This window comes from Bufo gargarizans, chromosome 1, assembly GCF_014858855.1.
Source record: "Bufo gargarizans isolate SCDJY-AF-19 chromosome 1, ASM1485885v1, whole genome shotgun sequence".
In the NCBI taxonomy this organism is placed as follows: domain Eukaryota; kingdom Metazoa; phylum Chordata; class Amphibia; order Anura; family Bufonidae; genus Bufo; species Bufo gargarizans.
The window spans coordinates 64,478,625-64,493,102 of record NC_058080.1 but is presented as its reverse complement, the minus strand read 5'-3'; the positions used below and the strand labels follow the sequence as shown (position 1 = coordinate 64,493,102).

The window sequence follows — 14,478 nt, the reverse complement described above, 5'->3', positions numbered from 1 at the left end:
TACTTAAAGGGCATTACATGTGCACTTGGCAGCTGAAGGCATCTGTGTCGGTCCCATGTTCTTATGTGCCCGCACTGCTGAGAAAAATGATGTCTTATTATATGCAAATGAGCCTCTAGGAGCAACGGGGGCGTCACCATTACACTTAGAGGTGTGAGAAGTAAGAAATGTCGCCACACGTGTCTGTCTGATCACATAAATCACTTCATGGCACTGACTCAATAGCTTCACGGTGGTGCTCTGCTGGTGATATAGTCCATATAATAGCACCGCGCCACTCACCATCAACCTTGAATTGCAGTTTATTGTTATTTGTTTCATAAAAGTAGTGGACGTTGAGCAACACACCGGTGTATGAATCGGCAACTAACTTGCGCTTTGTCGAGCCCCCAGTGACGTGGAGGGGGATATAAATACCTCCCCCCCATACACGTCACTGGTATACGTGCATATGAATATACAAAAACATTTAAACTTTAAAACCAATCAAATGAAAACAGCCAAATCATTCTTGTCATTTAACCCTAAAGGTCCCATGGCTTGCGTTCTAATTATCCATGCGGCTTCTCGCTGGAGAAGGATGCGTTTTTCTATCCCCCCCCTGGACTTTCTCTATACATCTTAAAACATCACTCCTCCCTCCATGTTCGGCATGTATGCGCTCAATTAACCTAGATGCTCCATTTTTTTTTGTTATTGATTTTTTGTGTTCCCTGAAACGTACATATAGACATCTGTGTGTCTTTCCAGTGTAATACCTCCCGCATGGGCAGAAGATCACACATACCACATGCTCGGTTTTGCAATGCATAAATTGTTTAACAACATGTCCCACACCTCCTATCTGTATATATTTCTGTTTATACGCGTAATCGCACCTGGAGCAGTGTCCACATGCGTAATTCCCTTTAGGGGCACTCCTACCCAGCCAGTTATCAACTGGACGGGGAAGGTTGCTCCTGACCAGGGGCGGACTGAGAACCCCCAGGGCCCCCGAGGAAAATAAATCAAGGGCCCCCTTACAGGCCCCACCCATGTTCTGCTGCAAGCCCCACCCTTGTCCCGCCACCATGCCCCGCCTCCAGCCACACCCTAAACAATCTTTAATAAGATTTCAAAGTTAAAGTGACACAAAAGGCACCCAGACCACTTTAGCTCATTGACGTGGTCGGGGTACAGTGTCCCTTTTGCAAATCGAGCTGCAATGTTCTAGAGAAACTGCATTGTTTACGTTCCAGCAATAAGTCAGCCTCTAGTGGCCGGCAGCCGCCTGAGGGCTTCCTGGATGAAAACAGACCTTCGGTCCGGTATCTGACGCTGGACGTCCTCACACCCTGCATGATGACCTCCAGGGTCAAATTTTTCCCCATAGGAAAGCATTGATTCAATGCTCTCGTATGGGGTGATCTAATCTGAGCGTCCATTAGTGAGCCTCTGTTAGAAGCAGTGTGGGCATAACTACTGTGAAGGGGGCACATGTCTGGGCATAACTACTGTGAAGGGGGCACATATCTGGGCATAACTACTGTGAAGGGGGCACATGTCTGGGCATAACTACTGTGAAGGGGGCACATATCTGGGCATAACTACTGTGAAAGGGGGCACATATCTGGGCATAACTACTGTGAAGGGGGCACATATCTGGGAATAACTACTGTGAAGGGGGCACATATCTGGGCATAACTACTGTGAAGGGGGCACATATCTGGGCATAACTACTGTGAAAGGGGGGGAGGCCCTTCAGTGATTGGGGGACTGCTGAAAGGGGTTAATAACTACTGTGAAGAGCCTAGCCGTCTGGGCAACCCCACAGATCATCCCCCCACCCACCTTGTACTTGTTCCACTGATCCGCTACTTGTGGGCTACATGGGCATGAGTTCAGTCACTTCGGTGCGCAATCCCATCCTGCGCGCGTGATCCCGTGCGACCTGTGACCTACTGCGGCGGGTTTTGCGGGATCACGCGCTGCAGGACGGGATTTCCCACCGAAGTGACTGAACTTATTCCCGCGCAGCCCACAAGTAGCGGAACAATTACAAGAGGGGTGGAGAATAGCCAAATAAAAAAATATTTTGAACCAAAAGGTGTTATGGGGGCTCTGTGGATGGCACTGTTATGGGGGCTCTGTGGATAGCACTGTTATGGGGGGATCTGTGGATGGCACTGTTATGGGGGGGATCTGTGGATGGCACTGTTATGGGGGCTCTGTGGATGGCACTGTTATGGGGGGGTTCTGTGGATGGCGCTGTTATGGGGGCTCTGTGGATGGCACTGTTATGGGGGCTCTGTGGATGGCACTGTTATGGGGGGGATCTGTGGATGGCGCTGTTATGGGGGCTCTGTGGATGGCACTGTTATGGGGGGGGATCTGTGGATGGCGCTGTTATGGGGGGATCTGTGTATGGCACTGTTATGGGGGGATCTGTGGATGGCACTGTTATGGGGGCTCTGTGGATGGCACTGTTATGGGGGGGATCTGTGGATGGCACTGTTATGGGGGCTCTGTGGATGGCACTGTTATGGGGGCTCTGTGGATGGCACTGTTATGGGGGCTCTGTGGATGGCACTGTTATGGGGGGATCTGTGGATGGCGCTGTTATGGGGGGGATCTGTGGATGGCACTGTTATGGGGGGGATCTGTGGATGGCGCTGTTATGGGGGGATCTGTGGATGGCGCTGTTATGGGGGGGATCTGTGGATGGCACTGTTATGGGGGGATCTGTGGATGGCGCTGTTATGGGGGGTATCTGTGCATGGCACTGTTATGGGGGGCTCTGTGGATGGCACTGTTATGGGGGGGGCTCTGTGGATGGCACTGTTATGGGGGGGGATCTGTGGATGGCACTGTTATGGGGGGGGATCTGTGGATGGCACTGTTATGGGGGGCTCTGTGGATGGCACTGTTATGGGGGCTCTGTGGATGGCACTGTTATGGGGGCTCTGTGGATGGCACTGTTATGGGGGCTCTGTGGGTGGCACTGTTATGGGGGCTCTGTGGATGGCACTGTTGTGGGGATCTGTGGGCGACACATATATAGCACCATATGCTATATATGTGTCATCCACAGATCCCCCCCCATAACAGTGTCCCTGTGAGTGAATGATCCCCAATACAGGGACTGGGGGCCGGCATCTGGTGTTGTAATGGCAGCGGGGCCCGGTGCACTCACTGTATTCTATTACATATGAATATTACTATTACAGTGAGCGGGGCCCGGTGTTATGTTATTCTGCGGCGGGCCCCCATCCCGGCCGGGCCATCGGACCAGTCCGCCCCTGCCCCTATGGTCCTGCTTCTGCGGACAAAGTCATGTCCCTTTGTAACATCTGCCAATTATTTAAAATAACTTTTTTAATTGTGGGGAATAGTCAAATGTGAACACCGCTCTGTCTGCATCACCTTTATTATATTGTCTCCTCTTTTCTTTTTTTTTCTTCTTTTTTTATGTTTATGGTTTTTCCTAGAACCTGTCTTTTTTGCATAATTTTTATATTCGCCTTGTTCACAATTTGTTCTGGGTAGCCCCTTTGGAGAAAACGCTTCTTCAAGTCAACACATTGTTCTCTAAATTGCGCAAAGGCGCATTAATTTACTATATGGGATTGCGGTTTTAATATGCGGTGGATGGTAACTCATGTAATGTAGCAATTCATTCGTGGATGTGGATTTCCTATAAATAGTGGGATATAGTTGCCCATCTCTCACTCTTGCTTTAACATCAAGAAGATCCAGCTCATCTTCCCTCAAAGTGCTGGTGAACCGCCTATTCATTTCATTGATGTTATTTAAATAATCCACGAATGCATTGAACATATCCTTCTCCCCCGTCCAGACAATGAATATATCGTCTATATACCTTAAAAAAAACTTTGATGTATCGTATGAATGGGTTCTGAACAGTGTAATTGTATCTTTCTTCAAACATCGCTAAAAATACGTTCGCGAAGCTGCACGAGACGGGTGTCCCCATCGCTGTTCCTGATAGTTTTTAAACCATTCCTGGTTAAAAATAAACGCATTGTGAGTTAGGATAAATGACAAGGACTCACAAACTCGATGTGTTGCTCACTTCTTCCTACTTTTTGTAAAATGTTGCGGATAGACTCCACACCCAGCTCCTGTGGGATCCTAGTGTAAAGACTTTCCACATCCACAGCGGCTAAGTAGAAGCCATCCGGCCATTGTATTTCTCCCAAAGCCTCCAAAAAAACGTAGAGGCTCTGCTCTCTCCGCAACTGGCGCGCCCTCTGCCTTTGATTGACAGGGACAGGTGTGATAACATTTAAACTGCCTGTTCATCAAAGTTCAGAGGATGCGACAGTTGCAGAGAGAGCGGAGCCTCTAGGAGTAATAGTAACGCCCCCGTTGCTCCTAGAGGCTCATTCGCATATAGTAAAACATCATTTTTCTCAGCAATGTGGGCACATATGAACATGGGACCAACATAGATGCCTTCAGCTGCCAAGCGCACATGTAACAGGTCAGCCAGTGTCATAGGTACAAATCTGCTGACAGATGCCCTTTAAGATTTACAGATGACGTCATAAATGTTGTAAAAGGAAATTGCATCATATACTCAAGGAATACTAATGGAATACCTGTCAAAAAGGCAGGAAGACCATAACAGGGCAGCTATTATATAAAGGTAATGTATTGGTAAAAAATTATTATTAAGGGTCCATTCACACGTCCGCAAAATGGGTCCGCATCCGTTCCGGAATTTTGCGGAACAGGTGCGGACCCTTTCATTTTCAATGGGGCTGGAATGGGCTGTCTAGCAAGGCAGGTATTTTCCTCCCAGCATGTGCGGCTGGGCTTGATTCTAGCCAGGTGAGGTCAAATACCGGACCGGAGTTTAAGTGCCAGTTCGGGTTTTGGCAGCACCTGGCTGTCCTTAAATAGGCAGCTGGGCTCAGCAGAGATGTCTCTCTGTTTTTGGGGATCTGAGGCTTTGTGCCGTGCTGGAGGGCTGAGAGCCGCATGCTGGGGAAACAGTCCCCCTAAAGCCTGCTGTGGACTACTGGAGGCAGAACTGCTAGCAAGGTGACTTGTGTTATATGAACTTTCCATTGTGTGCGAATTAACACCAAGACTGCAAAGTTACTTGCTGTTTTGTGCAATTGCCTCAAGTGTGAATAAACACTGACGTTTTGAGTTAAGAGCTTGTATTTTGCCTCTGTACTGCACCCGCTTACACTATCTACCAGAGCGAAACCCCACAATACACAGATAAAGGCTCTGTATTAGAGATGAGGATATCAATTCTAATAAATCGATTCGTCCCCATCAGCATGGCTTCTTCACATATCGGGGGCAGTCCCTATAGGGTGACAGAGTGCCTACCTGCCACAAGATTGACATTTATCCCAGCCCTGACAAGTTCCTGCATGCGCCGCTGCTCCAATTGGCAGAGCAAGGGCACAGGCTCTGCTAATCAGAGCAACGTCTGGCAGGTGCCACGCCTGTGCAGATGCTCCTCTGAAGCCGAGGCAGAGCCTGTGTTCTTGCTTTGCAAACTGGAGCAGCGGTGCATGCAGGAACTTGTCTGACTTGAGCCCTACAATGTACCACCAATACCCAGGGCACCCCAACCATTACCAGGCAGGAGACCCCTAAACCATGGTGTGTCCCAAGGGGAAAAGGGTTGTGCAGTGTCCCGCTACATGTAAAAAGGGGACACTTCAAACTGCTGTATATGTCATGCTATTTAATGCCATTTTTCTATTTGCACTGTAAAAGCTGCTAGTTCCTCACAACAGGCTGGTAACCGCACTTCCACACTTTCACCACTAGGTGTAGCTGTTACTATATATATATATATAGATATATAGCAGAAGTCAGGCACAGAGAGGAGTTAAGAGGAGGTTAGGAGAGGAGAACATGTAACCTGTATGGTGTGCCCCTAGGTACTCCCCAGTCAGGGCCTAAAGCAGATAGGACACCAAGTCTAAAGTACTACTGGATCCATTCTTGAGATGCCACTATTCTGGAGTCAGAGACAAAGTGGACTTACTATTATGGAAGCGGCCTGTTCAAATAATGGAGCAGAAGATTAATGCCTGCTGCTATGGAGACCGCCCTGTTGGTTGCCAAGTTTTAGTATTCATAAGATCCAAAGGACCTAAAGGCTGAGTTGTCAGAGTAAGCTGAGCAAGTTGAAGAAAGTAACCCTCTCTGAGACTGAGTTGGAACCTGCACTTCACTGTCACTGTGCCTGATGTATGGAATTGCAGCTAACCTCCATCTTTATGTACCAAGGCATTGTCTATGTGGATGTTGTCTACCTTTAAAGCAAGTATCATCAAGTAAAGTTATTGTTGGTTCCACTATTGACTCTCTCCTTCTTCCACACCAACTCTTAAAGCACCTAACAGTGCTGGAGTCACGAACACCAGTGACCCTGCCTCCAAGGCACCCTAAACCTATACACCACCAAGGGCACCTCAACTTCCATCTGGCTGGTGATCTCTGGACAAATAGAATGTGCCCTGAAGGAATTGGTGTACTTCCCATCACTGCACACCGGCCCAGGGAGCGCTACAGAACTTTGAGTAATACGACTACCACCATCGGCCCACCATCACTATAACTCACACAGATTGCCCCTGCAGCTTGGTCGCTCAGTTGTTCCCCTCCTTGACTGTGTGCACGGCCAAGGAAGTGCTGGAGAAGGATTGTCCCTGTGAGTACTACCACCTCCATCCTCACTCCTGCCACTAATCTTATCCTCTCCACCTCATGCCACCTGGGTCAATGGCACAATTTCACTTGCAGTATAGAATGGATCACTATGCCGTTGTTCTCCACACTACCAGGAACGGGAACGTTGAACGGTACTGACATCTCGGCCTAGGCATGTAGCGATCTGCTGGAGTATTAAAGAGGACCTAGCACGTTGGGAATGCATGTAGCTATTAAAACAGACTTGTCAGGAAAGGTGAAAGGTCCTCTTTAAACAGGGTCTTTCAGTTGAAGGATTCTGTCCCTCTCACTTTGAGACAAGTGGCCATAACTGGCACATCGGAGAACAGAAGGCATCACTCATTCATCCCACATGACTTGATACGTTTTTTGAGGTTTTATATGGTTAAAAAAACTGTGCTTTCAATCTGGCTTTTATGCCTATCCCACATGCCACAGGTTGGAGCTATATGCAAATTAGGTCATGTAAGTCAAAAATTACATTTTGTGAACAAATTTTCAAATTTAGGAGTGAAAATCTTTTGATTTATTTCTTTCTGATAAACAAGATGTTTAGCTGGTGCTGGTGTTCCCACTGTCTCCTTTTTTTGAAAGCATATGGAGCATTACAAGATTACAGATAGTCTTTTACATTCACTACAATAATTAAGCTTTGTGTGCCCCACAGAATATTCCAAAATGTTGAATTGAACTGTTCCTTTCTCTTAATAATTCCTTCATGTTGGTGATAGACCTATCTTATACATGTGGGGCATAGAGAAGACTATTGTCCACCATCGGAATCCATCCATCCACTCTCGTCTCTGTAGTCAGATAAAATGTCCTAGTAGGAATTATGAGAGTCAATCTTCAAAGGCCAACTACAACAAAAAGGCTAGGCAAAGTACACCGTCACGCTGACAAGAACCGTGACCGCAGGAAGAAAGGAGCATCTAAGCAACAGGACAAAAGCTGTCTTGTCATCGGTCTTGTGACCCAGGTAAACAGTTGATTGTGCCGGTGTGCTTTACACTGTAGGTCACTCATGTGGGAATGTCTTCGCCAGGACTATGGTAGTGTAGAAGACCACAACTGGCTTGGGAATCACTAGACATATTACATTACTGGATACAGAAGTGGATAACAAGACTGGCATTCAGCACTGGGGTCATGGGTTTGCGATTATACAAAGATATCAAAACAGTATTTGCACCGGTCCAGAGGCCCCCTATTATTGCATATCTGTCACACAGAATGAATTCCGATCTTTAAAGGGGTTGTCTAGCAGGATTAATGTATATATATATCTTTTGCCATTCTGATCCTTACCTGGTCTCCGTTGCTTTCCGCTTCCTGTTCTTGGTTTGACACACAGGAAATGCCTGGAGATGACTGCTCAGCCAATCACTGGCTGACGAAGGTCATGTTCTGCCACTTCCTGTGCGTCAAGCCAGAACCAGGAAGTGGACATCAGAACATCAACAGAGACCAGGTAAGGATCAGAATGGCAGGAGCATGCGATCTGTGAGTTGAGCAATGCTTTTTTTTTTAAAACCATCCTGCCACTTGTCCTATTTCTGGCCATTTAGATGGCCAGACGAACTCAATAGCAGAAAATGGGCCTGGCATCAGAAAGGAGCGCATTCATCTGATGGTTGTTAAGAACAGGTCGGTTGCCAGGAGATACCTGGGAGAGGCCAATCAAATTCATACGCTTTTAAAGGCCATTAAAAACGGATGGCAAATGGATGACAAACAGCTGTCAGAGGGCCAGTAAATGGGTAGACCCGCAGATGCAAAATGGTTAACACTCATTTTTTTCACTGTTTTGTAAATGTTCCCTTATTCAACTTTTTGACCCATTCTGCCCCAAATATAAAAAATGTATCACAACCTCCTTAACTTTGGTGCTCATCATTTATCAAAAAAAGTCTATGGAGAAGATTTATCAAGACCAGAGTATGCTACTACGGTCTAGATGTCCCCTGCACTGCCTAAGGTTGAGCAGAATTTATGCCAAGGAGCGGACCTCATCACAAAATAGGTGTGCCTATACTTCAGGGTTTATGACTTTTTTTTGTCAGAAAACTGGCGTAGGGAGATGATAAATCTGCCCCAATGCTTTTATTCTGACTATAAAATCAGTGTGGCAATTTGAGGAGCACTTAGCTCAATGGATTGCCATCTTCTAGACTAAGATGGTTGACATTTGAAGGAAAGTCACTCCACAAGACCTGGAATTGGGTGCAGCCAACTTTATTCATAGTCCAAAGCAATACTGGTGTATGAGCGCGTGTATGTGGCAGAAGTGCTACAAAGAGGGGTTTGCCGCTTTGGATTTCATCAGCTTTGCTCAGCTTTTAAAGTGTCAAGTATGGATTGTGAAGTGATATACTTTTTATGAATCTGTGTATTTAAAAAAAAAAAAAAGGTTTAAGTATCCTTTAAATCTCACTCCATAACACTGACTCTCCAGCAGCTCCGCCGCCACATCTCCGACAGTCTACCAGACCCCCCTGCCACATATTCTGTATAGATGGAGATGAACCCTCAGAATCATTTCCTCCTTTAGGCCCAAAAAGCCCCCATCGAAAGTTAAAGGGGTTATCCAGGAAAATATATTTATGACTTATCCTCAGGATAGGTCATCAGTATCAGATCTGTGGGGGGGGGGGGGGGGTCCCGCCGATCAGCTTGAGCACCTCAGCCTGTTCCTAGGTGACATCACTGTACATTGGTCACACATGGCCTAGTTGCAGCTCAGCCCCATTCAAGTCAATGGGACTGAGCTGCAATACCAAACACTGCCACTATACGATGTGCGGCGCTGTCCATGGAAAGCTGCTGGGAGTCTGCATCGCTCAGAGCGCAGCGGTTGCCTGAAACAGATGATTGGTTGGGATGCCAGGACTTGGACTCCTACTGATATCCTGACGATAAGGCTCCATTCACACGTCCGCAATTTCGTTCAGCATTTTACGGAACAGAATTGCGGACCCATTCATTCCTATGGGGCAGCACATCGGACACGGAATTGCGGACCTGCACTTCCAGGTCCACAATTCCGTTCTCAAAAAAAAATAGAACATGTCCTATTCTTGTCCGCAATTGCGGACAAGAATAGGCATATTCTATAGTGCCGGCAATGTGCGGTCCGCAAAATGCGGAACGCACATTGCCGCTGTCTGTGTTTTGCGGATCCGCGGCTCCGTGGATCCGCAAAACACGTTGCGGACGTGTGAATGGAGCCTAAGTCATCTTTATCTTTCCCAGGATAACCCCCTTAAGATGAGTCTGGAGAATGAAAGGCCAAAATGCTCCACCACATGGACATGTTTACGACCTTACGATCTCGGCTCTTACGTCTTTTGGCCTTTTCTACTCTAATTGATGGTCGTATTCTATAAAGGTCAAACTTTAGACATCTCAGTCGACCAGTGCCTGCGGTGGGCCAATATGAACGCATGGGTTTTGTAATCGGAAGCATGTAGGACAATTAGGTTGAAGTACGGTAATTGGACGTCCAGATACATTCTCCATACTCGTTACATGGTTTCACAGTATACGCCGCTGCCCATTTACCAACGCGCTGACAAGTATTATGTTGTTCGGTTTATTTCTGCAGCTTGTTGTCAGAGTCTCTTTTTTCCTCTCGTTCATCAGACTATAATTATCTTCATTACAATGTACAGTAGAACTAAATCTCATTAACTCCTGCTGGCCCAGCAGAACATACTATATCGGTCCATTGGTTACTGGAGGCAAGCTGTGTCTGGAATCTTACAAGAAATTACCAAGAAATTCAATTTTAAAATGTGTTTCGCTTGAACAGACGGCCATATGAAAAATACAACCAATCTGAATTACCTTAAAGGGGTATTCCCAGTTTTTAATATTGAGGCCTATCTTCTTAATATCCGACACCCGCACCCGCACCAATCAGCTGTTCTACAGTAGCTCCAGAGTTGCACATAAGCACTAGAACTACACAGCTCCCTCTACTGTGCAAAGCTTTTAACTGCAGCACTGCTCCCATTCACTTCAATAGGGGTGGTGCTGCAGTTACCAGCTCCGTCCACTACACAATCAACTGAACTGTATATGCGCCAGTTACTGGTGCAATATTGGAGTGAGGGAAGTGGCGCAGCATGAGCAGACATGGGCCATGCGCACTGCATATCTCCGTGCCTCTGCCTACAGTGGGCAGAACATTGCACACGCCCGGGCCTGCCGGAGATGCGTGAAGGCGCAGAATTTGGACTACAGTGATATATGATGTCATACAGACAAAGCTCTGGGCGGAGCTTACTGAGGGGCGGGGTTAGGGGAACCTGGGCACTTGCAGCAAACTCTCCGCCCCTGGGCACTTGCGATAGCTCATTAGCATATCATAAAAACAACGATTTGGAGGATATGAAAAACTAAACACAGGTAACATCTGTGTCTTGTCTTTGTGCCCCACTGAGCTATGGGATCGGTTTAAGACCGGTCAGGTTGGAGACAGACCCCCTTTAAAGGGGCACTTCTGTTATAAAGGGGTATTTCAATATTCATACATTTTTATATTTTTTTTATTTTTGGCTGTTTGTCATTTCAGCAGTATTATACCATTAAATACAAAATATTGTCCTTCTGTGGAAGTCAGCTCAGAGAGATAAAGCTCCTGTATAGACAGGTAATCTATTATTACCTTAGTACAATAGTAGATAAGTAGAATTAGAATAACAGTATGACAGCTCTATCGTTCTCTTGATAGGCCTAGATAGAGATGTCCACAGAAGAGCATTTCACTGATGAAGAGCACTGACTGATTGCCGGAAGTTAAAGAGCCGGGGCAGGAAGAAGAATGCATGGAGTGACCTCAAATAATTATATCCAGAAAACCATCTACCTGTCTTTTGTAAAAAACAAAACAAAAAAAAACATATTCACATATAGGTTGTTAATATGTTGTTACAAATTTTTTATGGTACTGTCACTTTAAAAATTTCCTTTCATTGAGTGAATGAAATATCTCATATTCAGCCGTCCGGAAAGGCAAAGGCAGAAATGATCAAAATGTCAAACGTGTAAAGGGCAAAACCTTTGTAACAAATTACTCCTGCAAAACAAGCTCGTCTCCTAAACCCTGATTATTCCTCTTGTCAGCTCCCAGTGCGGACGGATAATCCGGAGCCTGCTAGGAAACAGCCATTAGGGAGTCTGTGGGAATTGAGCAAATCTTCTGAAGTACAATCCAGGAAATGCTTCTACGTATTTGTAGAACCTTCCAAGTGATCGCTTAGCAGGTTGGAGAAAGCCGATGAGAAGGTTACAGAGAGGAGGACCTAGAAAGTCCTTGTAACAACTGCGAATGATAGATGACTCCGAAGATCAATAGACAATAGATATGACATAGACACATTAGACAGATATGAGATAGATAGATCGAGGGGCGTAACGATCGCGGTCGCACTGGGCCCGGCAGGGGGAGTGGGCCCGATGCGCTCACATGTAACACAGCCCGACATTTTCACTGTACTTAAAGGGGTATTCCCATCTTGCTTTTTCAATCTTACCAGCAGTAGATGTCCTGTTAATGCCGGGCCCCGTCAGAGCGCTCATCTCACCTGCATGATATGCACTTCTCCAGTCTCTAGGCCTCCAGCATCAGGCCCCGGCGCTTCCACACTAAAACTAGTCACACATTAAGCAGGTGGGCGGAGCCTGACTAACATAGGTTAGGCTCCACTCATCTGCTTAACGAGTAACTAGTTTTAGTGTGGAAGCTCCGGGGCCTGATGCTGGAGGCCTAGAGACTGGAGAAGTGCATATCATGCAGGTGAGATGAGCGCCCTGACGGGGCCCGGCATTAGCTACAGTGAAAAAGCTGGGCCTCGTTACATGAAGACTGTGGGCAGTCGGGGACACTACAAGGGGCTTTGGGAGGCACTACTGGGGACATTACTGGGGATAGTGGGGGACACTACTAGGGGCTGTGGGGGGCACTACTGGGGCCATTACTGTAGGTAGTAGGAGACACTACTAGGGGCTGTGGGGGACACTACTGGGGACATTACTGAGGGCAGTGGGGGACACTACTAGGGGCTGTGGAGGGCACTACTGGGGCCATTTCTGTAGGCAGTGGGGTGCACTACTGAGGGCTGTGGGGGGCATTACTGGGGACATTACTGGGCGATCAGGGACCAGGGGTGTGACAATTGCACACAGAGGGTGCGACCGGGCATGGCGTGGGGAATGGGCCCCAATCCAACGTTTGCCATGGGGCCCATAGCACTCTAGTTCCACCACTGGATAGATAGATAGATACAGTTGCAAGAAAAAGTATGTGAACACTTTGGAATGACATGGATTTCTGCACAAATTGGTCATAAAATGTGATTTGATCTTCATCTAAGTCACAACAATAGACAATCAGTCTGCTTAAACTAATAACACACAAAGAATTATATGTTACCATGTTTTTATTGAACACACCATGTAAACATTCACAGTGCAGGTGGAAAAAGTATGTGAACCCCTAGACTAATGACATCTCCAAGAGCTAATTGTAGTGAGGTTGGAGTCCAATCAGTGAGATGAGATTGGAGGTGTTGGTTACAGCTGCCCTGCCCTATAAAAACACACACCAGTTCTGGGTTTGCTTTTCACAAGAAGCATTGCCTGATGTGAATGATGCCTCGCACAAAAGAGCTCTCAGAAGACCTACGATTAACAATTGTTGACTTGCATAAAGCTGGAAAGGGTTATAAAGGTATCTCCAAAAGCCTTGCTGTTCATCAGTCCACGGTAAGACAAATTGTCTATAAATGGAGAAAGTTCAGCACTGCTGCTACTCTCCCTAGGAGTGGCCATCCTGTAAAGATGACGGCAAGAGCACAGCGCAGACTGCTCAATGAGGTGAAGAAGAATCCTAGAGTGTCAGCTAAAGACTTACAAAAGTCTCTGGCATATGCTAACATCCCTGTTAGCGAATCTACGATACGTAAAACACTAAACAAGAATGGATTTCATGGGAGGATACCACAGAGGAAGCCACTGCTGTCCAAAAAAAACCATTGCTGCACGTTTACAGTTTGCACAAGAGCACCTGGATGTTCCACAGCAGTACTGGCAAAATATTCTGTGGACAGATGAAACCAAAGTTGAGTTGTTTGAAAGAAACAAACAACACTAGGTGTGGAGAAAAAGAGGCACAGCACACCAACATCAAAACCTCATCCCAACTGTGAAGTATGGTGGTGGGGGCATCATGGTTTGGGGCTGTTTTGCTGCGTCAGGGCCTGGACGGATTGCTATCATCGAAGGAAAAATGAATTCCCAAGTTTATCAAGACATTTTGCAGGAGAACTTAAGGCCATCTGTCCACCAGCTGAAGCTCAACAGAAGATGGGTGTTGCAAAAGGACAACAACCCAAAGCATAGAAGTAAATCAACAACAGAATGGCTTAAACAGAAGAAAATACCGTATTTATCGGCGTATAACACGCACAGGCGTATAACACGCACCTTCATTTTAAGAGGGAAATTTCAGGAAAAAAAGGGTAGCTCAGAACTTTTTTTTATTAATATTAATACCACTTATAAGGTAAATAATGTAAAAGGATGACACTTATGGGGCTCTGTGGATGACACTTATGTCATCCACAGATCCCCATAAGTGTCATCTACAGATCCCCCATCAGATGGATAAGTGTGGAGAGAGGAGGCGGGAACACTCATGGCGGGGCCCGGTGCAGTGACTCTAATACACCGGGCCTCGCAACTGTTAAACATTCAATCTGACTCTATATC

The 14,478-nt window shown here is 46.5% G+C and overlaps 1 protein-coding gene across 9 annotated transcripts in view; it reads right to left on the bottom strand.

Annotated features, from left to right (window-relative positions):
* The window catches only part of ABLIM2 (actin binding LIM protein family member 2), a 196,031-nt gene that overhangs the window by 160,864 nt on the left and 20,689 nt on the right, over positions 1-14,478 (bottom strand). For 8 of the 9 annotated variants that reach the window (XM_044295878.1, XM_044295880.1, XM_044295881.1 and 5 more), the window contains exon 1: positions 12,243-12,343. The exons of the other annotated variant lie outside the window; for it this stretch is intronic. In XM_044295878.1, the coding sequence (XP_044151813.1) occupies positions 12,243-12,288 (46 nt within the window). In that variant the 5' untranslated portion in view covers positions 12,289-12,343. Of the gene's footprint in view, positions 1-12,242; positions 12,344-14,478 lie in introns of those variants that run through there. 9 annotated transcript variants of the gene reach the window in all.